Source organism: Camponotus vicinus, unplaced genomic scaffold, assembly GCF_025532165.1.
Source record: "Camponotus vicinus isolate PSW18456_S1 unplaced genomic scaffold, iyCamVici1.0 SCAF_13, whole genome shotgun sequence".
NCBI classification, from domain to species: domain Eukaryota; kingdom Metazoa; phylum Arthropoda; class Insecta; order Hymenoptera; family Formicidae; genus Camponotus; species Camponotus vicinus.
Window position 1 is genome coordinate 15,856,172 of NW_028141949.1, and position 17,898 is coordinate 15,874,069.

Sequence of the window (17,898 nt, forward strand, 5' to 3'; positions counted from 1 at the left end):
ATGCCAACGTATTAAAGATGCCAGGATCCGGGAAATAAAGAGAAAAAAAAAAGTATGGTGACGTGGCGTAGCAAATCAGATTCGTCGTTTCGTCCTAAAGTCTTTACCTTAAAACGACATCTGTCGTCAATCTCCCCGCTCATATCGCGCTAGTTATTTTTTTTTTTCTTCACGATTGGCGACGTTGCTCGATGGAGGCTGCGGTCAAGACAGTGCTACGAATGCTTTGAAACATCGTTCTATCTTTATTCTCGTGGAATATAGAACAGAGATAGAATGATGTTTCAAAGCATTCGTAGTGCAGTCTTGACCGCAGCCGGAGTCGTCGCATCGTCATCGTATTATGTATATATGTATGTACAGTCACATCTGTTCAGTCGCATCGTTTAATCGTTACAGGTTACAGGTTACAGTGTACGGAACGGTGTATACTGTAACAGCATGGTTCTCGTGAGACTCTCGCGGAGATTCGAAAGATAAATGAATTTGCTCCACAGCCAATGCGTGATAAACTGCCGTTTATGTTACAAAAGCGGCAAGAAGAGTCTACAAAGGAGAAGAAAAAACGTGATTCCTTGAATTTTCTAAGACTGTCATAAATACCAGGTAACTATAAAAGCGCAGTAGCGCGCACTCGCACTTCTTACATATGTATCTCTCGAACGTTGCAGTTTTATAATTTTTTTCACGATCGATCATGCGTGCGCTAGATGCACATGTTCGAGTTCTCGCGACTGGAGATGCATGTGCTTTTTTTAAATACCTTCATAGACGAAACGTTATCTGTAAAATCTGATAGAATTGAATTTATGAGATAGACATTACAACAATATGTCGTCAGTGATGCAACATTCGGAGATTTTATCTTTTTTTTCCTAATTTCCGATATTATATCTCTGATTATATATTGTATGAGTCATTAAATTTATCACAATCTTCAACAAGATGGTTTTCTGGGTTTTCACAGAGCTCCATGGACTGTTGCATCGCCAATCAATATGATTGTTTACAAGTTGCAGAGACATTGCCAAATATCTCTAGTCCAGAGATGTTTGATAGCGATACTGAAAGAAAGGTGGATAATAAAATTGTTAATACATTACTCGATAGTAATACATTAGCGACAGTTAGCCCTCAAAAACCCTCTCAAGTAGAATTAGTTGCAAAATCGGATAATAATTTGCTAACGAGAATTAACAAGTTTTTGAGAGGCGTGCCACCTCCGCCAAGACATACGATATGTCAGAACGATTGTTTTGATTTTTTACAAAATATTTATGAAAACCGCCATTTGTTCTGGATTGAATATCCATTATCGAGTGAAAATTTGAAAGCTGTAGAAAGCACAAAATCCCAAAAGCAGATAATCGCAGGGAGAGAAGGTAGAGATATTTCTCAATGTACAAGGGGTACTCCGAGAAACTTGACAAATGCCTTTGACACTTGCAATTCACCGGTTAATAATGCAGAAAGTACACAATTGGACCCAAATAATATTAGCAATATTAGCAGTGGTGATAGTAATTATATTGTTCCTATGGAAACAAAGAATCCAATTAATACGATTAAAGAAACGGTAAGAGTTCCACCGATCTTGGATAATTCAAATTTACCTCCAAATGAGCGATCCCTTCTTTATCATACAATTGATGAAAAGGAGGCTACGACTTTAAAGTGGCCTCAGGCATATTCTCACAAGTTTTATGGCATACAGTAAGTTTTGTGCGTTTAATTTATGATAAAGTATCTACCCTGATATATATATGTATATCTATCCCTATTGTTTTTTTTTTTTAAATTTTAGTTATAATAGAAGCAAAAGTGTAGAAGAATTCGAAAATTTAACAGTTAAATTATGCGAGAGGTATATAGGAGCTGAAACACAATCAACTTGTAATATATGGTTTTCGAAAAAAGCACCAGGAAGTGCAAGAAAGCGAAGTTTGTTAGTAAAGCGCGGAAACGGTCAGAGTCCAGAGAAAAGATTGACACATTTAGCCAGGAGACGTAAAACCTTTTGTAGCGCTAACTTGCAAGGATTAGGACGTACTAATAAAAAGCAGTTAATGGTACAAATAAAGTATGTATCTCATCTATCTCATATATAAAAGAGAAAATAATTAAGTTTGAAAAGAAATAAATAAAAAATTTTTGCGTGAAATATAGGAAACCTACATATAAGAAAGGAAAAAGTCCAAGAGGTAAGAGTCCACGGGGCAAAAGTCCAAGAGGTAAAAGTCCGAGAAGCTCGGCAAAGAAGAAGGCAGTTCGGAGACTAATGTTGGATGGACCGAGTCCATACAAAGCCAAGCTAGAGACTTCGAGACGTGCGCTATTTCAAAGCCCACCGTCGGATCATGCCGGTCCTAGTAAATTAAATACAATTAACTCAGATTCTCAAAGAATCAAACGTGTTTTATTCTCGACACCAAGAAAGGACGAGTCCGAGAATCTGAAAAAAGCATCATTGAGAGAAGAAAGCAGGAAAAGGAAATGTGAGGAAGAATTGCAAGGGCCACGATTAAAATGGGCAAAAAGCTTATCTTTCGATTGCATGCATGAATTAAAAACTTCGAAAGTTACATGGGATAGACATTCGTCGAGCAACATTTTTTTGAAAAATGATACGTCTTTTAATCAAGAAAGGAATGAACTCAGTGACTCGCACAGAAAGGTATATATCATCTCATTTTACTTTAATATTTTGTACGTATATGTGTGCACGCGCGTACTTTAATGAAATAATTTTTTCCGATCATATACACATGTACGTATGTACATATGCATGTGTATTATGTGTAATATTATGTATAATTTTTTTTCCAGAAATTACTTTGGGCAGTTGCAGAGGCTTTACGATGTAAAGGCATCGGCATGAATCATCCGAAATTTAAACAATATGCCGCGAGTTTAGCGCGCATAATAAAAAAATTCATGCCCGATCTCGAAAATAGGAATATTCCGCGAAAACCTGGTAGTACAACTGATCGTATGTTGAAATTGGCCAAGCATCATGTATTGTTTCTTATTGATACTAGACCAATGGATTGACAGTATTTGTTAATGCAAATTAGTCAAATACAGAAAATCACACAAGGCTGCTTACTTTTGGATGAACAGAACATTATTAAGCAGTTTGCTTTTTGATAAACGGGACATTATTAAAATGACCAATGTAGGTGCTTATATCTTTACCTGCACACATGTTTGTACACATTGACTTTTATATAATTTAAATAACATGAGAAGACAAGACGCGTTATAGTAATAGTAATGTAACATTTAAGAAATGGGATTGTATGGCACCTCTATTTGCTTGCAGGGTGTCAAAATACTTTTTTATCTTGTATATAAAAATGTTTTTCCCTTTTTTTAATAAGCATAGTGTTTTATTAGCTTTAAAATAGTTATCTTTCACAACTTATATAAATAATTAATAAAAGGCGCTTTCCTGTGAAGTAAAACGCAACTTACAATAACTTTATCGAGTTAATACATGTATACATATGTCCGTCATATATCTAAAATATGTTTGTATTTAAGACAGTGAAAGAGGATGATAAAAAAAAAAAAAAATAGACTAACCGCGTCACAATTGCGACACGTGGCGCAATTAGTCTTTATTCTTATTTTCACTCCGAGTTTCCATGCCCAACCCTAGCGATAACCTCGTCTAGGATCTTCGCCAGTTCCTTGTTTTCCTTAGATTTCTGCTCTACAAGCTCGGTGAGTGAATTACTCTTAAGTTCTGCTTTCTTTATCATTGCACGCAGCTTCACCGTTTCCGCCTCGTTTTGCTTTCGTATTCCGTCCAACTCCAGATTAGCTCTAAAAAAAAAATATGATAATATATATATATATATTTATTTATTTATTTTTTTTTATTAAGAGAGATTTGTCTGTCTCATGAGAGATTATGTATTGATAATGTGTGTCGATCGCATACTTTTCCAATTGAGTCATTGCATGCTCCTTCAATTGATCGTATCGTGTCTCCAGCGTTTTTATAGTATCTACATTTTCCTGAATACTTTCTTTTAATACAGCTTCGTTATTTTTGTACACCGATACAACTCCTTTGAGTCTTTCATACTTTTGATGTACATCATTAAAAGCCGCCTCCGTATTAGTTAAATGGTGATTTGCAGCTTGCAACTCTTCTTGCAACTTTGCCTTTTCTTGCTCAAAGTTTGTACGATCCCTCTCCCGTTCTGTGAGTAATCTACTAATCGATTTCTCATATTCCTCCACAACGACTCTAAAAATTGATTATTTTCATATTTTATTCATGATTTATATAAGCTCATATATATAAGTTTTATTTATTTATTTATTTATTTACATACATAAAAAGCATTTATATGTGATGTTGAATAAATTACTTACGTCATTTGGGTTTTGGTTTTTATTTCTTGTGCTATTTGTGTCTGCATTTTATTAATTTTTTCCTGAAAAGCTGCCTTTTGCCTTTCCAATTCTACTTCGTGTTCCTTCTTCTGTTTCTCTAATTCCTCTTCTAATTGTAGTACTGTCGTTCTTACAATTTCAAGTTCCTTACTCATGTCTATATCGGCAATGAGCGGTGCGTCGGATTTAGGCTCTTCTACTGGTTGCTCCTGAAAGAATTTTGTTGTCTCACGATAGGTTTAAAATTTAGATTTAATTCGTAGCATAATGATTAGAAATATACATGCACAAATTTAGTTGGAGATTTTTATTTACATTTTTCTCTTGAGCTTCCTCTAATTTTTGCACCGTTCCGCTAGGAAGAGGGCTATAAAAAAGCAGCCTATCTATAGCTGCTATGGCAGGATTACGTTTTGGTGTACCAACATCGGGAAGTGGCGATTCGCTCTTGCCATTTTGCTCTTCATTTATTGGCGGCACATTACCTTGAGGCAACATGCTGGTATTCGATATCAATGGGTCAAATTTAACATACAAAGATTCCGCTCTAAGGCGATCTGTACGCTTAGAATTACTTCGTGCTAACAAGAAATCGAATGTAGAAGGATCTTGGAAAACTGCAAAACAATATCATTCAATTAATAAATCTCACAAATTTGCGAAAAAAAGTCTCAATACTCCAAACTCACTTTCATCTGTTGCGCTAACAAATTGATCTGCCTCTTCCACAAGTTCCTGTGAGGGATTGAGCAACTCATTAGTAACTTTTTCCACTGTGGATCTGAATTCTTCGAAATCTGCTTGTTTGTTGCTCAACAATAATGTAGTGCTTTGTCGTTGAGGCTGAAATTCTTGATATTGTTCTTCATCTGATGCAAAGTTTATGTCTACTTCTTGCAATGTAAGTGTACGGTCGAGATCTTCTACAATAGTCTCCTTTTCTTTAACAGAATCCTTCGAAACTGCACTGTTTACGATATTTTCTTCTTTCTCTATAATTATAGTTTCTGATGGGTTACACCGTTTTATAACACGAGTCTCATTATATGCTTCTTTTTCAGGTGAAAAACTCTGTGTTTCACTTAATATTACGTTTGTTATTTCTAAATCTCTTTTATCGACATTCGTTTCCTTAACTTCCAATATTTTTGGTTCTATAATACTGGTTTTGTTTAATAATCGTGCACTGTTTTCTTGATTATCCGATACAACACAATTATCCAATTGTTGTAAATCTTGTTCCTTGGTAACTTTGTTTTCTTCTGACTGAACGACTGATTGAGGATCGTTTATACTTATTTGCGATAACACGCATGATCTTTGATGAGTATCATCGGAAGGCGATAATGCCGCTAATGATATTTCTTGGGCAAGTTTTGATAAATCTTGTACATTATTTTCCTTCGATTTACTATTCGTATCTTCTAACAATAATGATGATATACCGGGTAACAAAGAGCCTTCCGCATATTGCGTTAACGAAGATATGGACGGAACAGAAACTTCGACGGGACACAATTTTGGATTTTCTAATGTCTCGACGCTGCGATTGTCTTCCACTCTCTGTTCCTTATCGAATCTGATCACATTGGGAATTAAATCGTTAGACGAAATAGCGATTGTTACGTTCGATTGATTATCATTCTCATTATTCGTCGGTAATGAGTCTTTTACAATGTTACTTGCAATGTCACATGTCCCAGATTTATTAGCTACATTATCACTTTCTTGCGATAGAATACATTTATCGATCGATTCTTCTATCTGTGCATCTGATGCATCATGGTCTGGATAGGGAGTCACAAATTGCGAGTCTTGAATGGGAAGCGTGCTCTTAGACGACCCAAAAGTATCGGTTTGATTCAACGATACATATGTTGTCTCATGTAAATCGGCGCTCGCCTCGATTACTTGTGTCTCATTATCGGTGTTATCCGGCAGATCCTCGTTAAGGGAACAATCGCTCGCGTGAAACGGCGTCTCATCTGTGGCCGATGCGAAGGTTTGATCCTGACTGAGATCCTGGGGAACGTCACGCTCACTTTCCAGATGGATGTCGGCGTACGCAGCGATCAAATCTTCCAGACCGGGTATGTTGGAGTTGACGTAAGACGTATCCGCGATGTCGTCTGAACTTTCAAGCGTCGAATCGGGACATATGCCGCTGCTGCTTTTCGTGCTGAGAGTGCTGCTAAGGCTGTGGAAACTGCTGGCCGACGAGAGACTCTCCGGAGCTGAGCAGAGGTTCTCCGTCACCGATCCTACGTCGGCAAATTCACGGGCGAAACGGACCTTGATCTCATGCTCCGCAGTCTTCGACACGAGACTGTCGTTGCCGTTCTGAAAATAAAAATGCGCGTTAAAATGTATTTTTCATTCTTGCCTCACATCTCCTTTCTCGCGTGTCTCATTTCCAAAGGATGAAGTATAGTCGCTGAACATACAGCGATGGGAATTCTATAATACACAGTGTGACTTTTTCGTCAAACATTGCACAGAGAAGAAGCTTTCTTCGATCTTTCGACATATCATCGCAGAGATAACGACAGATAAGCGCGTCAATCGTGAGGGGAGATTTCGATAGAAAACGCCTATGAAAGTGTGCGCGACGCAAAATAAATACCGTCGGTATAGATGAAGGGGATATTCTTGGATTCGCGATGGCGCGATGCAAAAGCTTATTGATGTATTCCATGTTGATCGCAGCCGAGCGTAGTCTATGAAATACTAACATTCACTGGGAACATTGCGACTACGTCGCAACGATCAGCTGACGGTCTGGCGATTTTTCGTGAAAGAAATTGCGCAACCATCTCGCGCCTCGCTCGGGCTAATTATAAAACATATCGAGAGAGAGAGAGAGAGAAAGGCTCTGGCCATGGTTCGTGCCACAGTTCCGCTCGTCTCTTCAAGGCGACGACGTGGTTACGGAAAAACGTGGCTGCTCCACATCGGGGAAAGCGCGAGACGCTGGAAATCACGCACATTCGTCAGTTTGCGGCTTAGAATGCGGAGTATAACGGTACGCGGCGGTATTAAATACAGAGGAACGTGAAGACATCACGCAATTGGAAGATTACAGGAATACATCTCTATACATAAAGTCGTGACGTACTGCGAGGAGACGTAAAATTCAATTAAATTTTTTTCAAGTTCAAGTCCAACTCTCTATTCTATCTATCCAATATTGACTGTGCGTGTTCTACTATACAACTATATAAACTAACTTGTGAAAATCAGCAGGAAGGAAGATATCTTTTTTCTTTTTTTTTTTTTGATACACAATGAGAGATAACAATGAGCATTCTAATGGCAGAAATCATATTTGCTAGCGATTTTATCTCACGCGGTAATTAACCGAGTATCCGCGCTGTCGAGCAACATAATTCTCGCGTGATGCAACAAACAAGATATGCAAAAAGAACTAATGACGAAGCCACTTTGTTATACATGGTAACATCGTCAACTTATACCTTTGACAGAGGATTCCCCATGATCTCTCGCAAGAGGACTTCTCCACTTTCGGCTGTCACCAAACGCGCAGCGTAGTCCCATATTTACACGCAGGTTCGAAGAACCCCACGACGAGACGTCGTTTTCACTTCCCTTTCTGTGCTATTACCCTTGACACAATTGTCCTCCGCCAAAGAAACGTTACCACGCGTAAATAATTTTGAGGTTGACGTAAATATTATTATTCGGGACATTAATATTTTCGGCACTCGGCCCACGTTTCTATTTCTCGACTGCATGGCTATAAATATTTTCGCGCTGTCTCCTTTATCGTAATAAATACCGAGCATAGTTCATTATCATTAACAAGAGAGACATATCTGATTGTGATAATTTACACTCGCGAGGAAATTTATTAGCGTCATATACCTTCAGGAGTGAAAAATTGGAGATTGTACATTGGGAGGGTGAGACGCACAAGCCTGTCTTTTGGAAATGAGGTCAATAAGCGACAAAAGATACAAGACGTAAATGACAAAGTCGAGTTTAATCCGTAACGAGAAACACACGAGTTGTCTCGCGCTCCTTATTCGGCGCGCTCTTGACATCATCGAGACTGCAACGCAACCGTCATGCAATGACTCATTCTCATTTGACCGCGCCAGCGGAGGCTCCAGAACCATCTCGGGGTGTGTCTCTCTCTCTCTCTCTCTCTCTCTCATCCCTCTAAGACGAACAACCCTCTTTAGTTCTGTGTGAGCGCGCCTCTCATAATACTTCGATATAAACGATGGTGCTCTTGAGCCGCATCAAGTGACGCAACTCATATGCGAAGATGTACATAATTCTTTATCACAATTATAGCGCGTCATTATGCGGGGTCGGATATTGACCTCTGCAGAGGAATAAAAACGTATCGATTGATAGAAGAAAATGATCAAATAATTATATCGTGCAAAATAATAAAAAATTATTTAACGTATTGGCAAAAGATAATTAGCTGATAGATAATAAAATATAGATAAATTCACATGTTCTATATACAGAATCCCCAGTTACAAAGAAAGTATGTATTTTATTAAGAGAATTCTATTCTAAGAACGGAAGAAGGCGGCAATGGCGATAAAAGCGCGAGTAATAAAATACAGAAGAAAATACAAGTAGTAGATACGAGAAAGTGGCCGATAAGATTATATGACGCGGCAAGTATCCTCCCTGATCAATTCCAGAAGACGATGACGCTCGTACATCGCTCTAACGTATCCTTAATGTCGCGCGCTCTCGTCCGGAATCTACGACACGACACGATTGACGCCTTCGTAACAAAGTCGAGAAAAAGAAGGTACTTCAGCGGAAGCGGACCCAAAATTAGGGCCCACGGCGGGAGGTCAACGACAAGACGCGTATCTATCTCGTCGGAATTCTAATATTAGCCCGGCGCGTTCCCTAGTCGATACTCCACAAGTCCACCTTCACGCTATCACTATCGTCACCACCACTACCACCACCACTGTCGTCATCGGTCGGAACGAGACACACTCGGCGCACGTAGGTGCATGTGCACGCGCAAGGAATCGTCGTCGTCGTCGTCGTCCTCGTCATCATCGACATCGTCGAAAAGATAGAGAGAGAGAGAGAGAGAGAAGAGAAAAAGGGCAACGGGGTTGACGGGGCCTCACCTCTTTCGACGAGATACGAGATAATCGGGATAATCCCCGGGAAAGTTTCACACGACGATGTCGTCGCACGACGGCCGGATCTTCGGCGAGTGCTGTGCCGCGAGTATCATCGCCTCCGCCGTGATGCCACGGTGATGCATACTAACTCTCGGCCGCCTCTCACTGCCGAGCCGTAGCGTACAGTAGCCGCGCACACGCCGTACGGACATTGTGCCGCAAAGATCGCCAACTATGGAGAAAAGTGGTGGGAACGTTAGGACTTGTCTGGTCATATCGAGCCGCCTGAAAGTCGCGCGACCAGCGTGGCGCTATCTGGAGCGATGCGATTGCACTCGGTAACGCGGATGTCGCGGAGACGAGTGTATCGTCGAGGGTGCAGCGAGCACATTGATAGCGATTGCTGAGGGAGCTGAATTCCAGACGAAGACGCATCTCGAGAGAAACAATAGGGATGAGGCAGTTCGATGAAAGCGAGCGTATCTTTTAGATCGCCGATTTATTAAAACACCTGTAATATATATATTGAATATTAATCGATGCTACATCGATATGCGTATGTACATGTTCTTAAATGAATACATACACATGGAGATGTGAATCTTTAGATTGAAATGTCGAGAAATATATATTTTGCATGAAATTAAATTTAAAATGATTATAGATGATGATGATGATGATTATTATTATTACATCCGAGTACGATCATAGTACGATCAATTATACTGATACGCTCATAGAGACTTTACAGTTGTATCTCGCTGTTAAAATTAGTTGAAAATAAATTCGAGTATATAGTAGCATTAGAGACGAAAGAGCATTTAATTCGAATTCCCAAAACTACTAATAATTATTAAATCGCGAGAAACTTGATGAGATTTGATATATAATGTGTGCAATATTCCAGCTATCCCGAAAAAAGTGCATCGTGGTCTTTTCCGTATCGTGGAAAGCATTCGAGGATTTAATATCGAAACTCGAATTTATTCGCGTTCTTTTGCTTTCAAAGAAATGCTCCCGCATGACGGGAAGCGAAGCTTATTTTTGTTTCAGGGTACTTCTCTCTCCTGGAGATACGGAGTTTATTTATAGGAATGCATTCTCCCCGGTCTGACTATCAGCCGCGAAAGTGAAAACAGAAGAGCGCGAACAAGGATGAAAGGAAGAGGCTGCCGCGTAGGCTCTGTCATGTTATATTTCCGTATTATTTAATTCCATGCAAATAAATGCACGAGAAGAGGTGTGTAACATGTAGGTGCATAACACGCTCTCGTCCAAGTAAAACTCTCAAGTTGCATACAATAGAAAATGAAAGCGGACAATAGTGTTGATGACTAATGAGAGATTTTCGCTAACGGTTCATCAAGAGTACCTTTCGTCGAGCAGGATGAATCGGTGGCGAATTATGTAGCGTTGCGGTTATCTCCTTCAGAACGACCCTCGTGCCATCGCGAACAGATCCCCCGATCCCTCGTGGACTCGACATCTTATCGCGCTCTTCTCGATGCTCTCCTCTATCTCGAAAATTCGTCTCGTTCAATCTCCTGGTACGAAATATCACGAATGTCACATATTGTATTGGAAAATATATAAGTATTGTATATTGAGTCGAAAGATACTTAAAGAGAGAATCGTAGATAAAATATCTCCTTATCTCCTATTCGCAATAAATATGAAATAAGATGGAAAAATGTAATTATATATTTCTTTTTTTCCGACTAAAAAGAATCTGACGTTACAAAGTTATTATCCTCTAGAAAAAAATCATTCCACCGAATCAGTGAAGCTTCCCTCGTTTCCTTCTTAAATTTATGCGAAGGAAAGAGCGCGAAGGTCGGGAAAAAGAAAAAGCGAGGGATTACTTACGAGGGACGGACGCACTCTTGCACGCACTCGAAAACGACCCCACACACACACACACACACACACACGCGCACGCGCGCACACACTCCACTCGATTGTTTATCTCGAGAATAAAGGGAACAATCCGTTATATATTATACACTCGTCGTACACTCGTTGGCTCGCTCGGAATGTGTCGCATCGACGTCGTGGAATCCGGATCAGACACGTAATAACCGCGCTCGCACCGGATCGGACGGACGTGCGAATTCGTCGCGCGGAGAGAGACCGCGGATCGCTTCGACTAACGGCCGCGAACCGTTTGACAGACTTGAATGCGAACGTGGCGACCAATCAGGACGCGCCGTTGCATTTCGCGGCGCGCCACCGTGGAGCCACTCAAACGTTCCTGTCGGTTGGTAACGCAGGACCCTCGAATGAGCCGCGATATTCGATAATCGAATCCGGTTCAATTTGAAATCCTGGAGCCGGCCGAGCTTTTTCCCGCCTTCGGTCCCGCCGCTCTGCCGTCGGCTGTCGCGCCAACGCGCGATGCTAATCCTGACAATTGCATTTTCCCCCTCGTTTCTCCGCGAGAAGCGTATTATATTATTATTTCTTATGTGCAGATTTGTACAATAAATGGTCTTAAATGTACATTCGAAGACATCAAATGATGTTACTCTAGGAATTTCCTACAAGCAAATCGATACAATTTTCAAAAATACGAGAGTATAATAATTTACAATGCTATAAATTTGCGATTTTATTTATTTTATTGTCAAACTCTTCATACAAATATGTATAAACCGCCGCGTTATTATTACATGCCGGGCAGCGCAAATTCACCACAAAATTTTAACGCTTACTCATTAGAGATTATTAGCCTTTTTTTTATCGTCGTTTCTTGCAACCTTTACACTTTTTCCTTTCATCTCCCATTCATCCTTCGTCATTTATTCTAATTCAATATAACGATCTTCGTTTCAATAGATTCTCCACGATATACATAAAAGTACACATATCTATCCGTTACAATAAAGCCGTAATACATCGCCGTACAATAGAGCATGTATAAAAGAATACTATTCACAATGCGCTCTCTCTTTCTCTCTCAAAATCAGGTAAAAATATTTATTTAAGAGCACTTCTCGCAGGCACTAGCATTTCTCTTTTCTTACACCTACATTTGTAAAGTAATAAACATAAGTTAATTCTAATCTGTTAATATAAGATGTGAAATTTCAGTGCAGTGGATATAATCACAGAAAATAGCCATGTGTATGGCTTCCATTTTAAATCTATAAATGTTTTAAAAGACATTTATAAACAAGACGAAGCCACTTTTTTTTTAATTATCTGTAATAAAATAAGTGATGTGTTAAACTGACTGTGCTATTCGGTGCACATTTAAAAAATGTTTGATATTTTACTGAATCTTATTACTAAGTCCAATCATTTGATCGTAATGATAGATATAATTAGAAAGTATCATATTATATATACAATAATGTGTCACAAGGCCTAATGTTATCATTTTTTTCATAATTGCATGCGTGGCAGTGCCTTTCCCCAAATTACACTGTTGGACAAATTCCTAATAAATCTGTAATTTCTGAGTGATTGACGACTGAATGTAGTAAACAATTTACCATATAGTATAAAAAATGCTTGCGGTTATTGCTTGGTTATGTATAAGGATGTAATTGTGGTGTAGGACACGATGACAGCGGGGAATTTTTTTGATTACTAGATGGTGGAGTTAAAAGACCACTCTCGTTCGGGCTTTGCCTACCAGATTCAACATTCGTGTCCGAATCGTTCGCGTAGCCGTTCAAAATTTCTCCAGCCAATCGTTGCTGGGCCTTTTCCAACATATTTAAATCGACTACATGAGTCTGTATGCGATGCGATTCGTCTACAACAATATTAGGTACAGTGGCCTTCAGTCCAGATCCAGAGTGTGATTCTACGGACGTGATTGTAGACTTTAAGAGAGACTGGGAATCCTCTTCCGCGACAGTAGTGGCGAATGCTGTGAGCCACTTGACGCAGGGAGCAAGCTGTTCCCACGAGAGCCGGGATACTCTTAATGCGCACTCCCTTCCTTGAGTATGGTAAATTGCTGCTGCGGCTATATGACTATATGGAAACTTCAAACAACCTTCGTCCAAAGTCGCCAAATCTAATAGTTGAGCCGCCTGAGAATATTGCAATCCGCCATATTGCGGATATATAAAGGTGTTTGGTCTGGACGAGTCACCTGATTCAATTTGCATGTAAATATTGAGCCATCCTGGGGCAGTTATCGGAGACAAATTCCACCCGAGCCCTTTTAAAATCACTAACTCTTTTCCTAAAATTTCTTCCTCCGTACAGGCTCCATCCGTAACGTACGCAAATTCCGCGATTTTGGGTGGATATATTTCTTCAACCTGTAAATATAAATTGTCTTATTAAATATAACTATATATTTTTAGATTGCAAAAATAAAATTTTATTTATACTATTCTCTTTCTTGACTGAAACACATAAGCAAAAACAATATAACAAATGCGCAAAGGAAATGCATAAAGAAATTTACAAATTTACCTTAGACGCGATAAAAAGACAAGTTATCCCGATGAGTTGCAATTGATTTTTGGGTAAATCACGATGAATAGACAGATATCTATCTATATAGTCCATAGCGAGATAATAAGTTTCTCTATGTAGTTTGTACACCTCGCAAACTTCAATCAACCAATCCAATAAGATTGCTCTCATCCTTGGTTGCAATGTCGGGTGTCTTTGGAACATTTCCGGATCTCTCTGAATTAAAGTTTTCTCATCCCCGAGGCACATAAGAGACCATACTTGACTGCCATCGGCCCATGGAAGAGAAGTTGGTAATGGACTAGGTCTAATAGACGTGCTATTAGAAGCCGACGGGGTTAAAAAGCAAGTCGCGGTTCTTAATTCCGACCATGTAGTTGGCTCCTGCTGTTCTTTCAACGGAGATGTTGTCTGATGTTGAGGGGTGCACGCAGTATCTACCGAATGTGTACCATGACAAGACTCTGCATACGAGACGTGAGACAATGCTGATACCTTAGCAGGTGGATATATATTTTCCGAATCCTCCGAGAGCTCTGTTGTACGTCTCTTACGTTTTAAACACTGCAGCTTGCCTGTTTGCAAGTAAGTTTGCAACAGCTTTTTTTCCTGCAAACTAAACATATGAAAAAAATTCATCATCAATTCTACAATTTGTCCCAATGCTTTGTTTAGCTCTAACAAAGCAAACAAAATAAATCAAAACAAGGATATCTCCTACTAATGTACAAAAATTCAATAGTCGTCGGAAATGGTCTTTTTAGGGCAAACGAAACGTGTCGTTAGCTCGCAGATTTGCATGGTACATAAAATTATCGGAGAAATTAAAAAGATGCTAAATTATTGCATTATCGAAGGTAAGCCTGCCGAGGTTTCGGAGAAGAGGGTGTCCAAAGGACAAAGGTTATAGGAGTAAAGTTTGGGCGGGAATGGAAAAAAAATATTTTTAATCGGGCAATCGATGCGCGCCGAGTCGATTTCAACCTGCGTTAAATGAGTCTGAGGCTACGAAAGAGAGATACATCTTAATTTTTAACGCCAAATGGAACGTCGATCACTCACCTAGTCTGTGGCATCTTGTCGCGCGATTATCGGACCCGTACGAGAAATATCCGCCGTCGGAATAATTTCTTCTCGAGTGCACGTGACAGCGGGCTCTCGAATGAGACGCACGTCCGATTTCCTCGATCCGGATGCAACGATTTCCCAGGGAAAACGACGAAAAACGGAGGCGCGCGCGAAGCCTACACGCATCCGATCGCCATAATGCACGTTCGCTCGCGCAGTCTTTGATTCGACGTACCGTCCCGCGATTTTCATTCGGCGACGATCTCGACGATCGGGAAATTTATTCGTCTCCCTTACGAGCTATTCCGCGACGTGCGCGAGCCGCGAATCAACGATATTCCGAGGAAAATTGAGGACGTGGATCTCGAAGCGCGGGAGTACAGCGCGCGAAACGACGACCAACCCCTGCATGTCCCGTAACGCCCTCTATATGCCACATAACCTCAAAGAGAGGGCAGATTTTTCGAGATTTCCGCGGCACACAATTTCACACAATAACGCTGTCCTCGCGCGATACCTCGACTCCGGGATACCTCCCCTTCTGCGCGTCGGCTCCGATCCCTCCGGCCGTCCGACCGTGCGACTCCGCGATCGGCGTCCCTCCGAGGACGAGGCACCGCGTCCGACCAATTCTCACGAAAGTTCGGACGAAATTAGCCTCTTGGAGCACGAGAAGCGACGTCGATCGGCTCGATAGTGACGTCGGGACGAGACGCATCGGGCTCAAACGGTCGCGCGCGGTAAACGGAAGGTGCGAAAACCCGCCGAAGTCACGTAGCTGCGCGCCGAAGTCACGCACATCGGTGTGTTTCTTCTCTCGATCCGCGTTGCCGGTTCTCCTCCTCGACCGCTGTTTTCACCCTGGAGATGCGCGCGTGGACGGTGCGGCGAGCGCGGCGCGTAAACCGCGAATCGGGAAACTTGACGGATAACGCGGGCAAAGACGCGATTTCGCGTCGAACTGGCGCTTGTGATGCGAATTGGCGTTTCGCGGGAACGCCGAAGCCGAAGTAGCGAGCGCCTGGCCGCGCTGATATACTCGCCGCCTATTGGCCGACTGGGCGCGCGGCACAGTGCACAGCTGGCGCTCAGCTGATCCGTCGTACACATATACAAGCGCGAGCCTATGCATGCGCTATGTGCAGTGGCGACCACGCGGGAAACGTACGCGCGTAAATCGTTGCCGTTCGCGGTCTTTTCCTACTTTCGGTTAGTCGTTTCACGGGGGCAAGGAACAGCGACTCTTGCCACGTATTATCGTCCATTGCGTCGTTGCGTGTATACCTGTCTACGCGATTCGAACGAGCGGATTCCGGGGAGATTTGTTTCTTTCTCATCAAAGTATCGCCCTTCTTTTCTCATGTAAAAAAATTGCTCTCTTTATCGAACCATCTATTACGCATGCATAATGATATATGTAATGATGACGTTTATGACGCGAATATTATATCATGTAAAGAAATAATTTTCTCTTGGATAGACAAGTGTGCATAATTTTGTGCCGATAATTAAACGTCGATAATGTAACGTTGAAAAATAATGGGATGTTACACTAATTTAAAAATAATAACAAAATGTGCGAGGAATTAATTGTAATTTTGTTCCAATGTTACCATATTTTCCATGTACCCTCACATCTCTGGCGTATTCGAGGTTTCGAATTTCAATGTCTCTTTAATAATTTCCAATTTACGAACGATTATGCAAATAAAAGAGCATACATTCATTCATATACATATTTGGTGAAATAAAAAGAATGATCTTTTAAATAAGCAGAAAAATACAAAATGTTTTCTTTTCTTGTAAATGTCGAAATATATGTTTGTTGCAAAAAAGCAAAGCTTCTTTTATCATTGTTATATTTTGTGTCAAGTCGAAATATATCGACGCGAATAGTATTCTCTGTTGAGAAACGAGACCGATATTTTAATAAATATATTGTGCTATCATAACAGCACTGTTTTACCTACAGATGCATTTTAAAAGAGTTTCAAACGTCACCGCGACACGTCGCGTCTGTCGTCGAATCTTCCCTTAAAAATCACCAATCATCTAGATTGCAAATTATTCAAGTTGCTCCGATAATGTCTGACATGTATGTAAATATATATATACCAAAGCTTTAAATTAGCATGTGTGCGATTCACGCACGCGAAAAATAAACCAGCAAAGATCAGAGGATAAAATTGACACAATTTTTCGCTGCAATTTTTATTTTCCCCATAATTTCTGCTTTCTAATTTCTTCTTAGCAAATAATTGACACTTTGTCATTGTTTATCACAAATGTTTGTTCAAAAACGACGATTGAAACATTTTATATGGCATGTCATATCCTTCCGATTCTGATTATATACAGTCATTTTATAGCTTTCATTTATACATGACACGCGATGAAATAATTTCCTGCGAATATTTTCAATACAAGATTCGCGTAAAAGATATCATACTCGAAAAGATCTCGCACGAAATGTAATTAAATTTCTCATTATTATATTATTATTATTTGTTCGATATCGCGCGTGTCAGGAGAGCACCTATTAGAGTAGAGAAACGAGGCATTAAAATGTGTCGGTAACATTACACTCGTTTACAAATAATGAGCTAACCAATTAATCTCTCATTCCTTTACTATTATTAATCATCGATATTTTATACCACCTTCTCTTCTCCGGAATGAACGAGTCGCTCGCACCCTGATCGCACTGGACGCACGACGCACGAGCACGAGCACGGGCACGGGCACGGGCACGGGCGTCGCGTCGAACGGTGCGACCCTGATGCCCGTTAGTAAAAAGGAAAAGAAAAACGCAGACACTTGGCCGGACAAGGCCGCACCCTTAGGCGGACAGAGAGCG

At 40.5% G+C, this 17,898-nt stretch overlaps 3 protein-coding genes across 7 annotated transcripts; 1 reads left to right on the plus strand and 2 right to left on the minus strand.

Annotated features, from left to right (window-relative positions):
- The first annotated feature begins 254 nt into the window (after positions 1–254).
- On the plus strand, positions 255–10,344 carry Mi (cyclin E-interacting protein minus). The gene is made up of 5 exons (XM_083087368.1): positions 255–606; positions 968–1,713; positions 1,805–2,080; positions 2,167–2,674; positions 2,827–10,344. Exons 2-5 carry the CDS (start codon positions 974–976, stop codon positions 3,049–3,051), a joined length of 1,749 nt encoding a protein of 582 aa, XP_082943494.1. The 5' UTR covers positions 255–606; positions 968–973; the 3' UTR covers positions 3,052–10,344.
- Tacc (transforming acidic coiled-coil protein) lies at positions 3,352–11,686 on the minus strand. 5 transcript variants are annotated; one of them, XM_083087337.1, is made up of 7 exons: positions 11,403–11,686; positions 10,909–11,080; positions 5,097–6,747; positions 4,723–5,024; positions 4,387–4,616; positions 3,947–4,258; positions 3,352–3,828 (listed from the first exon to the last, which is right to left on the minus strand). In XM_083087337.1, the coding sequence occupies exons 2-7, from the start codon at positions 11,020–11,022 to the stop codon at positions 3,633–3,635; spliced, it is 2,805 nt and encodes a 934-aa protein (XP_082943463.1). In that variant the 5' UTR covers positions 11,023–11,080; positions 11,403–11,686; the 3' UTR covers positions 3,352–3,632. The 5 variants fall into 5 exon arrangements, with proteins under 5 accessions (XP_082943463.1, XP_082943464.1, XP_082943468.1 ...); XM_083087338.1 differs by having other exon boundaries at positions 11,551–11,682; XM_083087342.1 differs by lacking the exons at positions 10,909–11,080; positions 11,403–11,686 and adding an exon at positions 7,881–8,266.
- A 449-nt stretch (positions 11,687–12,135) lies between these two features.
- Cyce (cyclin E) lies at positions 12,136–16,751 on the minus strand. Its single transcript, XM_083087377.1, has 3 exons — positions 15,036–16,751; positions 13,971–14,589; positions 12,136–13,813 (listed from the first exon to the last, which is right to left on the minus strand). Exons 1-3 carry the CDS (start codon positions 15,047–15,049, stop codon positions 13,067–13,069), a joined length of 1,380 nt encoding a protein of 459 aa, XP_082943503.1. The 5' UTR covers positions 15,050–16,751; the 3' UTR covers positions 12,136–13,066.
- Between the last annotated feature and the right edge of the window lie 1,147 nt (positions 16,752–17,898).

Bases quoted from the DNA above. Each gene is read 5' to 3' on its own strand.
- Mi (XM_083087368.1), top strand. From the start codon at position 974: ATGGACTGTTGCATCGCCAATCAATATGATTGTTTACAAGTTGCAGAG. The intron at 2,081-2,166 runs GTATGTATCTCA...CGTGAAATATAG, and splicing joins CAGTTAATGGTACAAATAAA to GAAACCTACATATAAGAAAG. The intron at 2,675-2,826 runs GTATATATCATC...TTTTTTTTCCAG, and splicing joins TCAGTGACTCGCACAGAAAG to AAATTACTTTGGGCAGTTGC.
- Tacc (XM_083087337.1), bottom strand. From the start codon at position 11,022: ATGTCGAGTCCACGAGGGATCGGGGGATCTGTTCGCGATGGCACGAGG. The intron at 5,025-5,096 runs GTGAGTTTGGAG...ATTGTTTTGCAG, and splicing joins TGTTAGCGCAACAGATGAAA to TTTTCCAAGATCCTTCTACA. The intron at 3,829-3,946 runs GTATGCGATCGA...TTTTTTTTTTAG, and splicing joins GCAATGACTCAATTGGAAAA to AGCTAATCTGGAGTTGGACG.
- Cyce (XM_083087377.1), bottom strand. The intron at 13,814-13,970 runs GTAAATTTGTAA...TTATATTTACAG, and splicing joins GTCTTTTTATCGCGTCTAAG to GTTGAAGAAATATATCCACC.